This window comes from Ostrinia nubilalis, chromosome Z (assembly GCF_963855985.1).
Source record: "Ostrinia nubilalis chromosome Z, ilOstNubi1.1, whole genome shotgun sequence".
NCBI lineage: Eukaryota > Metazoa > Arthropoda > Insecta > Lepidoptera > Crambidae > Ostrinia > Ostrinia nubilalis.
Window position 1 is genome coordinate 22314601 of NC_087119.1, and position 19627 is coordinate 22334227.

At 36.0% G+C, this 19627-nt stretch overlaps 1 protein-coding gene across 1 annotated transcript in view; it reads right to left on the bottom strand.

Moving 5' to 3' along the window:
* Positions 1-17400, bottom strand: part of LOC135087192 (band 7 protein AGAP004871) — an 86066-nt gene extending 68666 nt beyond the window's left edge. Inside the window, exons 1-2 of the mRNA XM_063982033.1 lie at positions 17342-17400; positions 5107-5225 (exon numbers count right to left, since the gene is read on the bottom strand). Of these exons, the coding sequence (XP_063838103.1) occupies positions 5107-5225; positions 17342-17400 (178 nt within the window). The remainder of the gene's footprint in view (positions 1-5106; positions 5226-17341) is intronic.
* Positions 17401-19627: the final 2227 nt, after the last annotated feature.

A 19627-nucleotide genomic window follows, 5' to 3' on the forward strand; every position in this document is an offset into this window, starting at 1 on the left:
TATATTCATCACTTTCCTACACCGGACCCAATTGAAGTTATGCCTTTCGCACGACAAGGAAGACTATAATTTTCTTAGCCGCACGGTAAGCGAGACGTACACAAGGTCTATAGACCTGGTTTCGCACTCAACGTGTTAAAAACAATTATTGTAAGATCTGGCTATAACTTTCTTAAATCCTTGAATGTAAATAAAAACTTATAATAGGTTTCTATTTATTTTTAATGCATATTTTGTTTTCCGTTTTAAAGAAACACTTATCTACGTTATTAAAATTTAATATAAATATTGCACTAGGTAGCAATGATCCAGGTAATTGGTTATCGTAAATATTATCCCACCAAAAACATTCTGTAAAAAACTAGCCAAGTCTCGATGGAGCTGCTTGTTTATCTCTAAAAAGTAATGAAATCTAGACAAAGTCGTGCCAAGTCTATGGTTCCTTACTGCGATTTCTTTATTATTATAGTTAATGTTGTGTGACTTGGCCGTTGAAGGGTGACAAAACCAGGTGCTCCATGACACCATTGCACCAATCTGTCCCCAGAACCGCTACCCATTGACGATGGAAAATTGCCACTTGGAAAACGTTGATTCAACAATAACCAGTCAATTGTAGGCTTTATAAAGCTGCGTATTTCAATAATACTTATGTATGATTATCTTAATAAAGATTGTTCAACGGCCAAGTCACACAACATTAACTATAATAATAAAGAAATCGCAGTAAGGAACCATAGACTTGGCACGACTTTGTCTAGATTTCATTACTTTTTAGAGATAAACAAGCAGCTCCATCGAGACTTGGCTAGTTTTTAACAGAATGTTTTTGGTGGGATTTCACTTATTTTTGTAGAAAGTGGCAAATTTTTTTAACGTCGTCGTTTTATCGATTTTTTTTACGATATTAAACACAAATAAACTCAACGACCTTTAAAATGGACAACGAATCAGAATTGTTTTAATAACATGACCTTAGCGAACCTTACAATATAATAAACGAAATCAACGAAATGCAAATTACACAACATTCAACTTAATCGACGGGGGGCTCTGGAAAGGAAAAAAATCTGGACACCACTTGCTAGTGCTAGCGCCATCTAGCGGTAAGCGATACAGGCGAACACCACGGTGCCGGAGTAGTATTGATTATGAATGTGGTGTTACTCCAGATCTTCGATTTTCCTAGTTTTGATAGTTTTCCCTTTATGTGGCCATTAAACCCTAACTCTGTACCAAATTTCAGCTCTCTGAGTTTATGGGAAGTACTAGTTCTATTTTGATGATCATCAGTGAGTGAGTGAGTGAGTGTCGTAAATGCGAAACTTTGCTTTCGCTTAACTTCGGAACTAAATGACCTACAGACTTGAAATTTTGGATTTTAAGTATGTGATTATAGCTTACTAGTAGACGAAAATTTCTGCGTTCTGGTCTTATCCAGAGGTTCTCAAATAGGGGCCTGAAAATGCGGCGAAATGGTTCCAGTAAAGATGGTACGGCAGTGTTTGCTTCGCGCTCGACTTGGCGGGGGCACTGCCGTGCCCCCAGATAATATTCAGTTAGTTTTATTTCAAATTCAATTTTTTATTGCACATTAAGTGTCTTTACACAAGGTCTTAAATCAATAACAATTAAACTTCAAACTTAATAATACTTAAACAGTTAACAATGTATAGATAAGTTTGTAAGTAAATATAAGAATTATTTTGAGAGGCATGGTTCAGTAATCGAGCGGAGGTCAATAAAAAGGCAATCAAACAGTCCAATTACTAGCACGGGTCAACACAAATCAATCGGTTATTGATCACGAAACTTCACAAAAAAACAAAGGAGAGAATATGTCAACAGATCGCCAAAGCAAAAAGCAGACAGACCTCGTATAAAAACACAATATTAAAAAAATACATATCTATTTGTTTGTAACCAAATTCTATTATTAAAATTCTAAGGCTGAGTTGCACCATCTTACTTTAACTTTAACAAACGTCAAAATTCTGTCAAACTCCATACAAAAAGCACCGGTTACCGTTATAGTTACGGTCAAAGTTAGGTGGTGCAACTCAGCCTAAAACTAAGAAAGATTGAAGAAAAAGAAACATTTCGTTTTAAACCTTAACCGTATGACAATAAAGTGCACAATGGTATTTCGTATTGCAACCTAAGCCCTGATTGTCTCTTATTGGTCGTAGTAAAAATATAGTAAAATGCGTAACCAATTAGAGACGGGGTGAGCACGTGACCGGAGCGATGCGCTTACGCTAAAATTTCTACAAAGTGGTCAGGCGGAAGAGTCCCCGATAGTACCTACTTGCCAAATTTCAAGCGTCTAACTTAAGCGGTTTAGATTTTTCATACAAAAGGATTTTCCCGGTAATGCCCGTTCCCGTGGGAATTCCTAAGTATCCTATAACCTGCCCAGGAGTATGAAGAATAATTGTACCAAGTTTCGTTAAAATCCGTCTAGTAGTTTTTGTTTCTATAAGGAACATACAGACAGACAGACAGACAGACAGGCAGACAGACAAAAAATTTACTGATTGCATTTTTGGCATCAGTATCGATCACTAATCACCCCCTGATAGTTATTTTGAAAATATATTTCATGTACAGAATTGACCTCTCTACAGATTTATTATAAGTATAGATTTTGAAGTTAAATAACTTTGTTTAGACTTAGTTTATTAAATGAATTTTTGTGGTTTGGTTTCCAATTAAGTTATAAAATAGTAAAAGCTCTATTTTGTATTTGTTGTATGTGTTTGCATGATTGTGTGTATAGCCTGACCAGTGGGTCTAGACAAAGTGCCATTATAATCGCAAACCAGTCGAAAAGTGGTCGAAAAGCCCCTTTTTTGTATGGAATTTGACGGATTCGATTTTCGATTCGATCAAAAAGTGCGTTTTGTCTAGGGGGGCAGGAACATAAAAACCCTCGCCATGTTGCGGAAAATTAATGGTACTAATTTCTTTTAATGGCAACAGTAACTGAAAACTTCATTGATATGTCACCTTGCATGTCAGTCTATTGCTGTCAAAGTGTAAACAAACTTTATTTTAAATGTGCGCAATTGATTTTGTGAATTAAATTGCTAAAATCTTTTATAGTCGTGAAAGAAAAGTGGTTCACAATGTGTTAAAGTATTTGTCGAAGAGAAATACTAAGGGTTCGGACAATATTTTCATTGTATAATGTTTCCGACAAAGGTTGTCAAATTGACTGACATGTTTATCGTATAGTACAGTCAACTATGAAAATTAGCTGTGGTTTGTTTCAACTACCTATTTTAAAGTTTTTTGTCACTTTGTAAGTATTGAATTTTATGGAATTGGGAAAGAAGTACCGAGTTTGAAGCGTTCATGAGCAGACATTGTAGTTGAATATTCAAGTTCAGAATTTGATTATTGATGAATAATAATAAAATCCTACTTGCTCGATTGATGGTTTCATTTAATTTATTTAAACCAGTTTACCTATAATATAATATGTTTTTGTTAATTTATGAAAATATTAAATAAGCCTATAATCCTGAATCCTGATACATAAAGTTAGCCTATTAATTTAATACAGGTACGACTGTACCCAGTGTTGCACTATCAAATGCAATTGAAGCGCCTCTATGCCAGGGTTTTTATGTTCCTGGTCAGGCTATAATATCGATGAAGACTCCACTAAATACGCATAAATTTTAAATTTTGTGAACTCCTTTAAGCTATTTTTTGAGATTATTATTATTATGAAGGGGATACTAGTAACCAAAATGAGCAAGGATTGATTTCAGGTGACATTAAGAACGAGGTTGCTCGGACAACGAGTGGTTGTCGGTTTGAATCGAAGTAGATTTACCTACAGGTTTTGATTTTATCAGCAATTTATATTTTTCAGTCGTCCCGCTTTATAACTGAGGGCAACTATTAGTACATTTCGAACTTCTCAATATTCCTCTGTTTATTGCGGGTTGTGAGACTGAAAGCTGTCCCTCGGGACTACTTAATGTTCACCAGTTGGGTTTGAATGGAGGCCAACTGTTGATCCTGGTTGTACAAGAGCTGCAGTGGCGGGAGGCGGAGGCGGGATTTGTCCCGTACATTTTGTCAACATCGGAATACTTTTAAAAGACCATTAAAGTATTTCCATATATTAAGGGGCAATTTTATAAAGTTTTTAAGAGCATCAAAATTTATTGACTGCAAAATGTTGTGTTAAATAAATAACAAATTGAAATTAATTTGCTTACAGTAGTCGATTCAAAGTTTTTTTCAAAGTTTAAAGTGTATTACGTATGCAGCAATGTGTTTGGCTATTTGATTATTTGTGAAATACCTTGCCTCTTAGCATTATTAAATAATGCTAAGATTGTTAATTTCTTGATGAAAAAAAAAATGTTCTTTAAACTTAAATAGTCTCGATTTGGTGCTTTGTGTATAAACTAAGCGTTAGCGATTTTAAATAAATGAATAAAAGTCGGTTTGCGTCTTTTGTTACAAAAACAGACCTTCAAACACACAACTTTATAACTTTAAGAGATACAAAAACAATGAAAAAATTGCTAACCCTCTACGTTCCGTCCATTTTTCCGACAATTTTGGTATAAATATCTACAACTTAGCTATTAAAATTGATTTGTAGTCCGCAAATCTAAGGATGATTCAGGAAAATCTTTTCAATGGCCGTGAAATGAATTTGAAAACGTATGAAACCGGATCAATAAACATTTTTTAAGATTTTTTAAGCAGTTTCTCTTTATTTTTATCGAGTACAGTCATAATTTATACGAATATTCTATACGTAGAATAGTCTTATATTTTAGCATTTTAGTCTATATTTCAGTAAAACTGTTCTTTTATATTTTTGAAGTATAACACAATCCGTGCGCACGGAACTGCGTTTTTAATGCATGGCACTTCATAAAATGAATGCAAACGAATTTAAGACCCAGCTATTGTGTATAATAGAAGAAATTATCGACTACAATTTAAAATAAATGATATAAAAAATTAAAATGATAATATGGTGAAAATAACAATTTAAGATAAACATAGGAAGAAAAACTTAGTTTAACACAATTTCGTGACTGAAAATGAATGATTTAATGGAAATAAACTTACTTTCTGATTCTTCTGATTCTGAAGAAGTTGGCGGGCGAGGAGGTCTTAAAAAGATCCTGGATATGCGCCTAGGCGTCCTGGGTAACTGCCGCCGCACTCTGGTGTATCTGCTCTGGGTTCTCTTCCATTTTGATGTTAAAAACAAAAAAACGACTCAATTTTTTTTTTCAGAGATGGAAGCTGGTTGCTGGTTGCTGGTTGCCGGTGGATATTTTCAAAATCAAATAAAAAGACTTCAAAGGTTGTGCTTAATCCGAGTCGTCAGAGTCCGGGCGCGGGTTGTTTTTGCCAGGCATGAAATAGTCTTTGTACTCGAAATTTGGAGGCGTTTCGTATCCTTCCATAGTTTCTCCGGACACTTCAGTCGCAATAATAAATTCGTGGAGGATTTGAAAAAAATAAGCGAACACCAACATGCGAATAAGAAAAGAGAGTACTACTAACATTATGATCACTGAATTTATAAGTTGAGAAACAATTTATTTCACTGAATTTAAACCGAAATTGAGAGATGAAAGTCGAAATTAAATGGTGAAATTATTAGACCGAACGGAGTACTGAGCAAGCGTGCAGCCCGGAGGTTTGGATGCTGGGAGTGCGTCCTGTCTGCGCGGAGGCTGTAGCTACAATGAGCTACTCCGAGCTCTCTCGCACGGTACTGGTACGGGAGGGAGCCCGAGCGACCCACGCCTCCCGCCAACCTTCAGATACAAATGTTGCGAGCGTAAATAAATTTTCCCGCGCCAATTCCAGGAAAAATACCCCAGATTTTTCAATCGATTTTTCACTCACTCACTTGTTGACTGCGATGGTTTTGTACACAAACTATTCGTTATTAATTCCTGTTTTGATAATACTGATACAGAAATAAATTGCCGCGTAGAAATGGTAATTTTTGGACGTAATGTAACCATTATGTAAAAAATGATTTCCCAAAATAATGTTCAATACACCTATTTAACGATTAAAATTCAGATTGCAGATAAAGTATTTTTTAATATAATTTACGTATCAAATGAAAAATCTCCAAACATCTTTCAGGAAACCTAATTTAAATTGAAAAAATATTCTGGATGGGTTACGGAAAAAGAAAACGGTTTGTGTCTTGTTTTATTTATCACAGTCATCGCATCGGTATCGTAAAAAAACAAAATAATTTTCTCGTAGAAACGAATTTAGGATATTCTTATTTTACTAAATACTCGTAGGTACATAATTCAGATCCCAAAAACAGTTGGAGTATTTTTATTTTCTACACTATTTTCTGTTAAAATACGAAAATGGGTAATTCAGCTTCAAAGGGTATTTGTTGTCTATAGACATTTCAATGTTACTCAAAGGGCGATTTCGGCGCGTTTCAATACTTTCGGGCGTTTTCCGAAGAATATCACCGTAGCGGGCTTCGTTAATGGGTAATTTTAGTTAAAAATCCTTCTCCGTAATCACGTTTACAATTTTCACACTTTAATACTACATAGTATGATGGAATTAAATTTTGTACTAAGCATCTGATTTATTTGCCTGCGTGCGTAGCCAACACATTTTTTAACAGCAAAAAGAAAATGGGGCTTTTAGAAATTTACTAGTGAGGTTTAAGATCTTTATTCTAATTAAAAATTACAAATCTCGCTTACTATGTCAACATAAGAACAATATAATTATGGTATTCATAGAAAATCGTAGAAGTCGGTAGCACCAGTCAGGCGTAGATGATCCACGACGGGACTTTTGCAGACTTTTTACAAGCTTTATATTGACCTCACTTGTTAGTATGTGTGGGACAAATCTTGCAACTGAAATTAAGACCACTTCTCCCCAACCGATTGAGCTGAAATTTGGTATACTTATGTAAGTACGATGACAATGCAATGTTATGGTACCATTGAGGTGGTCTGATGATGGAGTCAGGAGGTGGCCATAGGAACTCCTAAACGAAACGACGGAATCGCATCGAGTTTGGGTTCGTTGGATTTGTCTTTTCGAGCAGTTTCGTGCTAAATGATGTCCAGGGTCATGATGATGGATTAGGGAGGTGGCCATAGGAACTCCCTAAACGAAACGGCAGAAACTCATCGAGTTTGGATTCGTTGGATTTTTCTTTTCGAGCAGTTTAGTGCTAGATGATGTTCAGGGTCCTGATGATGGAGTCAGGAGGTGGCCATAGGAGCTCCTAAACGAAACGGCGGAATCGCATCGAGTTTAGGTTCGTTGGATTTGTCTTTTCGAGCAGTTTAGTGCTAGATGATGTCCAGGGTCCTTATGATGGATTAGGGAGGTGGCCATAGGAACTCCTAAACGAAACGGCAGAAACTCATCGAGTTTGGGTTCGTTGGATTTTTCTTTTCGAGCAGTTTAGTGCTAGATGATGTCCAGGGTCCTGATGATGGAGTCAGGAGGTGGCCATAGGAACTCCTAAACGAAACGGCGGAATCGCATCGAGTTTGAGTTCGTTGGATTTGTCTTTTCGAGCAGTTTAGTGCCAGGGTCCTGATGATGGAGTCAGGAGGTGGCCATAGGAACTCCTAAACGAAACGACGGAATCGCATCGAGTTTGGGTTCGTTGGATTTGTCTTTTCGAGCAGTTTGGTGCTAAATAATGACCCAGAGATTGAGATACAACTAAAAAGTCTAAAATAAAATTATAATAAAAAAAAACTTTTTTAAAAACAAGCTTTATCCTGAAATGCAGTTGTACTAAAACGAAAAAAGAATTGTATGCTTGGTTCAAAGAATTTCGAAAGCTTGTAGCGCAAACAGAAAAAAAGAGGAATAAATTCCATGCGCGATACAAGCTTTCGAAATTCTTTGAACCAAGCATACAATTCTTTTTTCGTTTTAGTACAACTGCATTTCAGGATAAAGCTTGTTTTTAAAAAAGTTTTTTTTTATTATAATTTTATTTAGGTTCTAGAAAAACGGCAAGTAAATTATTTATCAAAAGCCTCATAGGATAAATCACTTAATTAATTTGAATTTTGTTGCATTAACGTCAATTGCCTTAAAAACATTACTTTAACATCTTTTTCTTGATTATTTCTACGGCGTTCTCGGGTATCGTCGCTGCTTTTTAGCAGGCGTTAGAGGCATTTTAATAACGCAAATATCCTGTAACAATGAGTTTTTGAGGTTCTTAATATTTATTATTTCGATTTATTTGTATAAAACAAAGTTACCTATTGCTTGAACTTTTTAAATTGCAACTGATTAAAAAAAAGTAATTGAAACATAATATTTTAGCAAAATTAAAGAATAGTATAATGGCATAATGACTGGATATATAATATCGAATTCGATATTCGATATTATATATCCAGTCATTAGCAAGGGACTGCCTGTCAATCAGCACGGATTTCTAAGACAGCGGTCAACGGTCACAAACTTAGCATGCTTCTCCAATTATGTTCTTTCAAATATGGATGGAGGTGGGCAGATTGACGTGGTCTACACGGACTTCGAAAAGGCTTTCGACCGTGTGAAAATGAAAATGAAAATGAAAATTTATTCGTCATTATCATAGGTACAAAGTTGTTAGGGGTTAGTAGGTTCCACTATGATCTGCCGTATAGGCATACGAATTCTTAATAGATTTGAATAATAATATAATCTAAATCAATTGGTATTACAAATTTATCTATGTCAATGCAGTCAGTCAATCTTTCTAATTATTAAATACAACAAAATAATAGCTAATGTCATAAAGTATACAATTTCAAATTATGTCAAAACTTAACCTAAAGAATCATTACAAAATTCATCAATGTTATAATACATTTTATTTAATAGTAGTAAGATCAGTTCCTTTTTAAAAATTTTGTCATCACACTCTAGCAAGGCCTTAGGAAGCTTGTTAAACAGTTTTGGTGCCATATCTAAGAAACTCTTTTTCATTAATGCAGTCTTACACATATTTCTTTCTACCATAGGTTTCCTAGGTCGAAGACGATGAGCTATTGTCGACTCTTTTAAATTCATCTGGATGATATTTGACAAAAAGGCAGGCTTGTAAAATATACAGACACGGGAAGGTTAACAGTTTTAGCTTTTTAAATATAGGCTTACAACTGTCTGTTGATTTCAACCACTGATTTGGACCACGTCATTCTCTTGAAGAAGCTACAGGATCTGGGAATACATGGCGATCTCCTTAGGTGGGTCAAGTCGTATTTGAATAATCGGTCGCAGGCTGTAGTGATGGGAGGTTACAGGTCAGATTTTGTGGGTGTACCCACTGGCATTCCCCAGGGTTCGCACCTGGGACCATTGTTTTACAACGTATACGTATATGATATTACAAATTGTTTCACATACACAAAACACCTAATGTATGCCGATGACAAAAAATTTTTTTATAAAATACGAAATGATCGTGACTGTATTTTAATGCAACATGACTTGGACTCTTTATTCAACTATTATACGGAAAACAATATAGGTAACTGTCAATATAAATAAATGTGAATGTATTACTTTTACACGTAGGCGCAATCCAACAGTGTTCTCATATAATTTTAATGGCGTACCAATACGTAGATCAACGGTGGTAAGAGACTTGGGTGTTTATCTAGATGGAAAAATGCTAATGTCTGATCACATAGACAGGACTGCTAATAAAGCCTTCCAAAGCCTGGGCTTTGTCATGAGATCATGTAAGGCATTCTCCAGCGAGCATACCTTCAAAACTGTTTATTTTGCTTACGTCCGCAGCGTTCTGGAGTACGCTAGTGCAATATGGTCTCCACAGTATGCTATACACAGGGATCGCTTGGAACGGATTCAAAAACTTTTTATTAAACACCTTAATTACCGTCTTCGTAAACCCACATTACCGACTTATAGTGACAACTGTAAACAGTATGGTTTACTGACCCTTGAGGATAGACGCAAATTGACTGATGCTTGCCTGTTGTACGACATAGTACGCGGTGGGGTGGACTGCCCTGAGCTTGTGGAAGGAGTATCGTACTGCGTTCCGGCCCCCCGATCGCGCCGCCAACCACGTCCTCTTTTCAATGTACCGCACTGCAAGACGAGATACGCGAGCAATGCACCGCTATCACGTTTGCCGCGAGTGTATAACCAGTACTTCAGCGAGATTGACCTATTTACCTATAGCAAGGTAAAATTTAGGTTACAAGCCATTAAAGTGCTAAAAGATGCCTGATCAGTGGGTGGGCCAAACACACACACACACACACACACACACACACACACACACACACACACACACACACACACACACGAACACACAAGGAGCATAATGTGTATATGTTTTGTGTTTCATTTAATGTTTTAGTGTCAGCATAATTTATTTTATTTATTTTATTATTTTTAATTTATAGTTATGTGGTTATGTGGTTATCTAAACGATTCGACATTTCCAACTCAATATGATATTCTGTGGAAATCTGTAATTAGCTGTAAGTTTTATTCAATACTAATGTATAATATTACCATAATGTATCGCCGTTGATTTCCCAAATAAATAAAATAAATAAATAAAATAAATAATCAACTCTGTTACTTTCTAAACAACTCTGTTACCACACGCTAGTAACAGAGTTGCAGCAACAGAGTGGTAAATTTTACATCCATTATACACCAGTCAAAAAATAAAGCGTGTAGCAAAATATTTCGTTCACATTTAACACATTTACCCCTTAGAGACAATATACTGAACGTAAACTAATGAAAAAACATTCATTTACTTACGTGAATAGGTAGGTAACAAAGTGGATGCGCAATAAAAACACGCAGCACATTCAACACCTTGCGGTCGATAGTAGGGAATTTAGTGCAAGAACCCCTCCACTTTGGTATAGAAGGCTCATTTTTGCAACAGTGGTTCTTTGGGTGCTCCTGAGTGGATTTCCGTCGGTAGACATCGGGAGCCCCCCCTGTGGTAGCAGGGGGAGGGGGGGCAAGTTTCCTTCCGCCGCGCTTCACTTTAAGGCCCATATCTTCAAAACTATGGGTATTAGGGCAAGTGTGGTATCATTTTCGGATAATTAAAGGATGGCGAATTCATTTCTAGAACAAACTTTTTGCCTTTTCATACAAAAAAATTGAAATATTGAGTAAAATTCACAAAAATCAAAAAGTATTTTTTTAAATAAACGTCGTTTACTTTTAAACCACTGGAGATAATCTAATAAAAAAAATATTACCTGAAAGCTACATTTATCAGGATTATAAAAATATAACATTGTATGGTACTTTTTTCGCAAAAAGTAGGTGAAAAAAATTTTTTCTTCAGGACACAGCGGGCGAATTTTATTGCGCATCGGAAAAAATATTTATTTTATCCATGAATTCATACTATTTGGTTCATAAGCAAGCAAGAATTATTATTTTAGAATTTATTTAGAGTTGCTGGCACATCAATCTACCATGATTTGTATTTTTTCGTCAATTGATTTTGAACTCTATGAGTGAGATATAAGGTTGAAAATAATTTAAATACATTTTAATATTGAAAATATCATAAGAAGAAAGCACTAAATAAAGAACTTTAATTTGTCTAATCGTCTTAATGATTATTATTATTTTAATTAACACTTTTATTTGTACATACTATTGTACCAGTGATTTAACGGAAAGGTAAGTATGAGGAAAATGAGGTTTCACAATCATAGTACCTACGGGAGATATTTTTAGTACAAAGGTTACGGCTGTGACCGTTTTAGTTGTTTTTTTCAGACAGCACCAGCTTCTGCACTACTTCTTGCACTTACATCTCACCATTTCCAGGCAAGCCTCGGCAGCTACGGGCAAACCGGTCCATGTAGGCTCCATCTTGCTATCGACTCTGGTCCACCCCCAACCAGTCGGGTAAAGGGAAGACTCGAGTCGGTTGCTTGCACCTTGATACAAAGCTGCTGCTGCTGTCTGGGTTATCTTATGTAGGGCCTAAGCTAAGCTAGGTCTAAGCGTAGTCCACAGCGACCCATTAGGATCTTTATGCTCCATTTTTTATTCCCTATCGTCCAAAAAAATCCTATCCATTAGGTGAATTAAGCGTCTGAGTGAAAGCCTTCTAAGTCTTCTGATGCCGGATATGCTGACCCAAGCAGACCCATCCTTACAGTATTGATTCATGGACCCCACATGTAGTCCACATGCTCGAGAGCTGTCTTCTGTTGTTAGGCCCATTTTGTGGGACATGTGGTTCGTTCCATAATGCCCAGTTTGCGTACCAGTAATTGCTTGGGCTTAGATACCTTAATGCTTAATGAGTTTTCTCCATGACCCTGTGTTTCCCTTTAGGAATGATTTGGAGAGGCTTATCTTATATCGTTGGAGCTTTCCCATTCAGCACTGTGCTTCTTGGATATGGCCATATTATGGCCATGAGGTATGCCGTTAGATAAAGGTAAGTATCAGTTCTGACCCAATAGGTATCGCCTCTGACCCTAGTTTCGCTAGACTGTCGGCTCTCCCATTGCATTTGATCCGTGTATGTCCAGGTATCCCACATCAGGGACACTTTCATGCCTTCCGAGTTTGTTCATCTTTAAGATTGCACCTAGAATAATTCTAGACTCAACCTTCACTGAGGCGATGGCTTTTTGTTTGAGTGCTGCCTGGCTGTGGATCAGGATGTAAATATTGCGTTTTTTACACCCCTGTTCTTTAGTGCACACATATTATAGCGTAGAATTCAGCTTGAAACATTGTAGCAAACTTCCTTAAGCGTTCACTATGTTCGAAGTGTTTACAGTAGACGCCCGTTCCCGTTCCCAAGGCCATCTTTACAGTGGCGGCGTAAGTCCTAAGGCACCCCCTGGTAACCCCCACGATTTTGGGGTTACCTACCGATTCCAAGATTGAAAGACAATGACATAGACCGCAGACTTGCTATGCAGATGCGCCTGTGAGTACTTATCTGTGCGACATGTGTCACCCTCTGATGCTTGGCACCCCCCCCCCCCCCCTACGCCGCTACTGCATCTTTGAGCTATCAGTAAACCAGATTAGGCTGTTCTGTTGGGATTTTGGTCCTCATTTCTAGTCGTCCCTTGTTCAAGATCTATCCACTTACTTATTAGATCAATCCAAGGGGTTCGCGTATAGGATTAGTTGCAAGCAACCAACTCAGTCTTCCCTTTACCCGACTGGTTGGGGGTGGACCAGAGCCGATAGCAAGATGGAGCCTACATGGACCGGTTTGCCCGTAGCTGCCGAGGCTTGCCTGGAAATGGTGAGATGTAAGTGCAAGAAGTAGTGCAGAAGCTGGTGCTGTCTGAAAAAAAAAACTAAAACGGTCACAGCCGTAACCTTTGTGCTAAAAATATCTCCCGTACTATGATTGTGAAACCTCATTTTCCTCACACTTACCTTTCCGTTAAATCACTGGTACAATAGTATGTACAAATAAAAGTGTTAATTAAAATAATAATAATCATTAAGACGTTTAGAAAAATTAAAGTTCTTTATTTAGTGCTTTCTTCTTATGATATTTTCAATATTAAAATGTATTTAAATTATTTTCAACCTTATGTCTCACACATAGAGTTCAAAATCAATTGACGAAAAAATACAAATCATGGTAGATTGATGTGCCAGCAACTCTAAATAAATTCTAAAATAATAATTCTTGCTTGCTTATGAACCAAATAGTATGAATTCATGGATAAAATAAATATTTTTTTTCGATGCGCAATAAAATTCGCCCGCTGTGTCCTGAAGAAAAAATTTTTTTCACCTACTTTTTGCGAAAATAGTACCATACAATGTTATATTTTTATAATCCTGATAAATGTAGCTTTCAGGTCATATTTTTTTTTATTAGATTATCTCCAGTGGTTTAAAAGTAAACGACGTTTATTTAAAAAAATACTTTTTGATTTTTGTGAATTTTACTCAATATTTCAATTTTTTTGTATGAAAAGGCAAAAAGTTTGTTCTAGAAATGAATTCGCCATCCTTTAATTATCCGAAAATGATACCACACTTGCCCTAATACCCAAAGTTTTGAAGATATGGGCCTTAAAGTGAAGCGCGGCGGAAGGAAACTTGCCCCCCCTCCCCCTGCTACCACAGGGGGGGCTCCCGATGTCTACCGACGGAAATCCACTCAGGAGCACCCAAAGAAACACTGTTGCAAAAATGAGCCTTCTATACCAAAGTGGAGGGGTCTCCATACAAATCATTGCACTAAATTCCCTACTACGACTGCCGAGCGACTTACCCCTCCTCCCGATCTAACGAACTCCCACGACGAATGCAGACATCCCACCCAAGATTAAACAATATCCAAAATACCGAAATTTCCATTTTGAGTCGTGAATTAGTTAGTAACATAGTGGTCCAGGTAGTACGTGGGACAAAGTTTAGAAAATTATTTAAAAACTACATTTTATGCTGACTGATTTTAAAACATATTTCATTGAATAATTATAATACTCTGTTTACGATGATAATTTATTTTAAGAAGGTTACTATAGTAGAAAATGCAATTATTTGATGTTTATTATAACGGAATGCTACATGGGACAGGTACAATTTGTAAGGAAAACCTTTCTGTTACCAATAATGACCACTCTGTTACTTTAAAAAAAAATTAAAAATATTGAAACTTGAGTCGTTATTCCAATAATGGATGTTCGCTAATGCGATGTATTCAGTATTTAATACATAATTCGTAAAGGATTTTGACATTATTAATAACAAAAAAATAAAAAATGTTGTGGGACTCGTTTACCTGCGCAAAATTTGACAATGACCCAATTAAGATTTTCCATATTTTTTAAAGCTGCAATAAAATTTAATAATCGTGAGCTGGAATGTCGACAATGTAGGGATGGTACGTAACCTACGCCTGGTTCCCCGGTGATGGATTTTAAAGTCATTTTTTGTAAAGCTCTTTTGAGTGTGAATATCTTTTGTTAGTTATCACAAGGTATAAGTTGTTTTTGGTAGGTAAAGTTTGCGTCTCGTAATTTTCAGTTTGTTATAATTTATCGAGCTGCTACCTTATAGGTACTAGAGCCTGTATAAGTATTGTATAGGTAAAATAACCTGAGTTCTTTAGTGTGGCAGCAGTGTGTGGTCGTTCTTTTGCATGTAAAGTATTTTGATGATTTTATTTGTTCTAGGTTTGTTCCTATTTTGGTTCCACTCTTTTTTACATTTATTTATTGGTTACAAGCAGCGTAATGGCAAAGGGAATAACCTAGATCTAGACCAGGGCAGCTTTCAGGCTGTGCCGCAGGCCTGGCTAATTATAGCACCATTATATATAGATTTTGTTGAAGCTGCAGTAAATGAGCCACTACACGTAGTTATGTTATATCTAAATCATTTACTTAACAGTATTTGTGTAATTTACATAAATATAAGTGGTAAAGGGTACTGGTTTTACGCCCGTATTCACAAATATGAGGTCTCACAGTGCACGTGGACGTTCAGGGTGACACACGAACCAATCACGGAGCTCTACAATGCTGTGCGTTCGATTTGCTGCTTCACTTAAGCAAGCATCGTTTGTGAATACGTGCGTATGTGGTGTTTCGTTGACGTCGATGGTGGTTTCAAGCCCGACCAGTTTGTTCAGTTAACCCTCTATAGGGCACAACATATTGAAAAGTTTAATTGGTTGGATCAGTTACAAGTAGAGGATGATGTTTATGATGAAAATATAATGTCAGAGCAATATAAAGTGTTACGCTTATTACTGGCGCTGGAACAGGATACTTACGGTTCTATTGTACTTACGAAGGTAGAAACTAGAGGCGATGACAGAGACAGACGTTGCTAGTATTGAGTTGCATTGGATGCAGTTTTGTCAACTAGTATTTTATTTATTTTACCTTCTTTGCACTGGACGCAGGCCGCTAACAACCGGGCAACATGGAAAGCATTGGGGGAGCCCTATGATCAGCAGTGGACGTCCTATGGCTGAGATGATGATGATGAACCTTCTTTGCGCATAAGATTGCATAAATTGCGGAGTTAACACCTTTCTGTTAGTAGGAATTATCTACTAGTATAAATAATAATTAGTAACTTTGGAAAAATAACTTACGCTATTGTCAAAAATCTATAAACTTCGCATTCATTTATAAGTGCAAGAATGCACTTTTTAAAACAAACTTAACTACAGTATAGATGTACCAGAATTTAGATTTATTTGTTGCCTTGTCCTTACACGTATTTAGATAATGGCATACTTTGAGAATGTCAAGTCCTAGGTAGTTTTTTTTTTCAGATACTTTTAATCTTATAGTGATTTTCTTCAATAAAGACAGGTCCTTTATAAGTTAACGGAACTGGACTGGGGCTGCATCAAGCATGCAATCTCGTTAAAAAGCAATTTAAAGTAAAACCATACAAATACTTCAAAAACTAGAATTAGATTCCGTTCTGATTTTACCTCATAATCATGGTTTGGAAGTACTCAAGAACTTCACTGCAACGTCATAACTATTCGTATAAATTTGAGCGTGTATTTTAAAGTAACTGAAGAAAATTAACCTCGGCTTAAGCCTTATAAATGTTAATTTGAGAAATAAGTTGTTTGAAATGTATCTTAAACCAAAACTAAAATACGTACCTAGTTTCAATTACAGAATAAACAATGCATCGAAAGTGCATGCCTGAATGCCTATACATTGCGCCTGAACTCAATATGTAGATATTGCATAATATTGACTAACTTTTAAACTACAATCGCGAGCTAAGGTATGAAATCACTGTATTTGATTCGAGCTATTGTAAAAACTAAATGACTAGTAAAATATGCATAAAAAAGGTACCATTTGAAAGGTAATATTATTTACTTTTTAAATCGATACCATAGACACACATTCAGTTCTTAAAATCGCTCAGAACCAAACACAAGGGGGTGATTTCATACTTTGCACGTAAGTTAGTTGCTTGTAGACTTTTCTTCGAGTCCCTAATTAGGTTTTTTCCAATTATTTCTCAAGGAGCTTCCCATTCCGCTGTACCATAGGACCGCCCACTTGGTTCTTTATATCGCCCACCTTAGGACGGCTACGCCCCTTCACAAGTTAGTAAAAAAAAGTTTATTCAGTACATAGGCTCTTTCCAGGGCACTTAAATACACGTCCCAAATATAGCTTGCCCTACCACCACTTCGGGACAACATTATGGGCTAGTGTACTCTACAGTACTCTTTTTGAATCAAATACAGTAATTTATAATTTCGGAATACAGAACAAACCAGAAGGAGTGTTCGATAACATTTCTACGCGGCAACTTGTGTCCAAAATACTTCCCCTCCCGCGCCTCTCCACCCCCTTTAGTGTTACCAGCGCCGTATGACACCCCCATTTTTGGGGTAAAATTATGTAATTGTTTATAGAGATGTTAAACAAGTAAAAAATAAGTAAGTGAAATAAGTACACACGGCCACAGTGTTAACAATCCATTTCCGTTTTTGCTCTCGCTCTCATCAAATGGTGATTCTTTGCGATAGAACGAGACGACATGACTGGCCATAGCCATAGATAGTACCTACCTACCTATGAATTTAATTTTTACTCCGAAGTAACTAAGTGTAGATGAATTGATTTCTACTATATACCTACTACATGTAGGTATAATATGTTATTTAAAAGTCAATTACAAAAGTCGAATAAAAATTTTAGAATGCCAAGTGAAACAAAAAAGAAACTTAAGGTTCTTTATTATGTAAACATATCGACAACAAAACATTTGTTTACGGTGCAATAGTGCTTTTAGTTTAACTTTTCTTGGAGTCAAAAACAGAATCCAAGTCAAAAAATAAATAAAATACTAGTTGACAAAACTGCATCTAATGCAACTCAATACAAGCAACGTCTGTCTCTGTCCTCGCCTCTAGTTTCTACCTTTGTAATTGTACAATACACCCGAACGAATATATGTATCAAAACGCAACAATTAACCTAGAAATTAGCACGGCACTAAAGAAATATATTCAAAACTGCCACGCGGTCTCGTGCTAGATGGGAGTCTTAAAGGCCACCTTCTATAGGTGTACCAGAAACTCATGGCAAATAGGGAAAATAAACTTTGTTGAGAGCAATACTGGGGAAATTGGATTAAACGATCTTAATACTGTTATTTTTTTTTACTTTTATGACTTTAATATGAAAAATAAGTAAATCGTATATTACTTTATGTAACTATTTTTATTATGTATCATACTTATCACTTCATTCAGAACTAGAAAACGATTCTAAAAACTCCACTTGCATTTTCTTGTTCTTCAATAGATGATCAAGATAAAGAGGTATTGTAAATAAATTGCTCTTCCAGCATTTCAATGGAGAAGTTTCCTGATGTTGAAAATATTATATTTCTCTAAATGGGATTAAAATATGTCGCAGTCGGATTGTATAATCCGCCGTTTTACATTACAGCTAGGCATTTTGCATTACAGCTCTGTTTTGTAATACGGCGGCTTAACGTTTAGGCGGATTGTCATTGCGATACGTTCTTCAATACCTTTATTCGGTTAAGGACAGATTCTGACGGCGGCCCACGTTTAGCCGCATCGTAATACATCATAAATTGTAGGGTGACCATACTTTACAAAATAAAACAATGTTTGATGAAAATAAATTTTAATAAGACAGATTTCTTCTCATGATATTCTTTATTTATTAAGTAAGAATTATTAACTTCGTTACTGTATACTAAATTATATATTTGGCTGTTGTATTTTTTTTACTTATTTATTTATAAATCACAAGGGACAGCCACATAAAAAAAGTAACTCAAAACAAATAAACTGTAGTAGTGTAGAGTACTTGGAGATGCCGACAGTCAGGGAGGAGGTGAGCAAATACTGTACCAAATATAACTAAAACATCACACAAACCAACTTGCTAGAGAAATTGTGGAACAAACCCACAAGACCACCACAAGACTGAAAAGATGGCAAATATTACAGTTGGACCAAAGATGCTAGTGGCTTGGACTGAATATTGGAAGGCTGGACTAGATTGCTACGTGAATTAGTAAAAACCGAGGGAGAGAATTTACTGGAATACCCCTCCTCATGAACACAAACAAAAAAGCAAGACAAAACATCTGATTATGACCTAAGTCGATTGCAGATATAAAAAGGAAAAAAAAAAAAAAAAAAAAAAACAAATAAACGTTTTTTCAGAAATAATTTGATATTTGTCTTGTCTTTTTTAGACATTAAAAATAATTACAGGGGACAGCCATCTCAAAACAAAAGTTAACTCAAAACAAATAAAGTTTTAGTATTTTTTTCGGGGTTAAGTATTTTTCTTTAAGACTAATAAATCTTCACCGGCCACAGTCGTAATGTCGTATTTTTACACCAAAAATTTTGTGTAGGATTCCGCCGAACACCAGAATCCATAGCCACTTTAGCTGTTTTGATGTGGATTATAACCTCTAAAACTCGGTCACTTGTTCACGGTTTTTTTTACTATTTCACATTGATAAGAATATAAATTCTTTAATTTCACATTAATATTGTTTTCACAGTCACTGTCGACAAACATATTTATCACGTTTTCTTTGTTAAATTCACAAATAA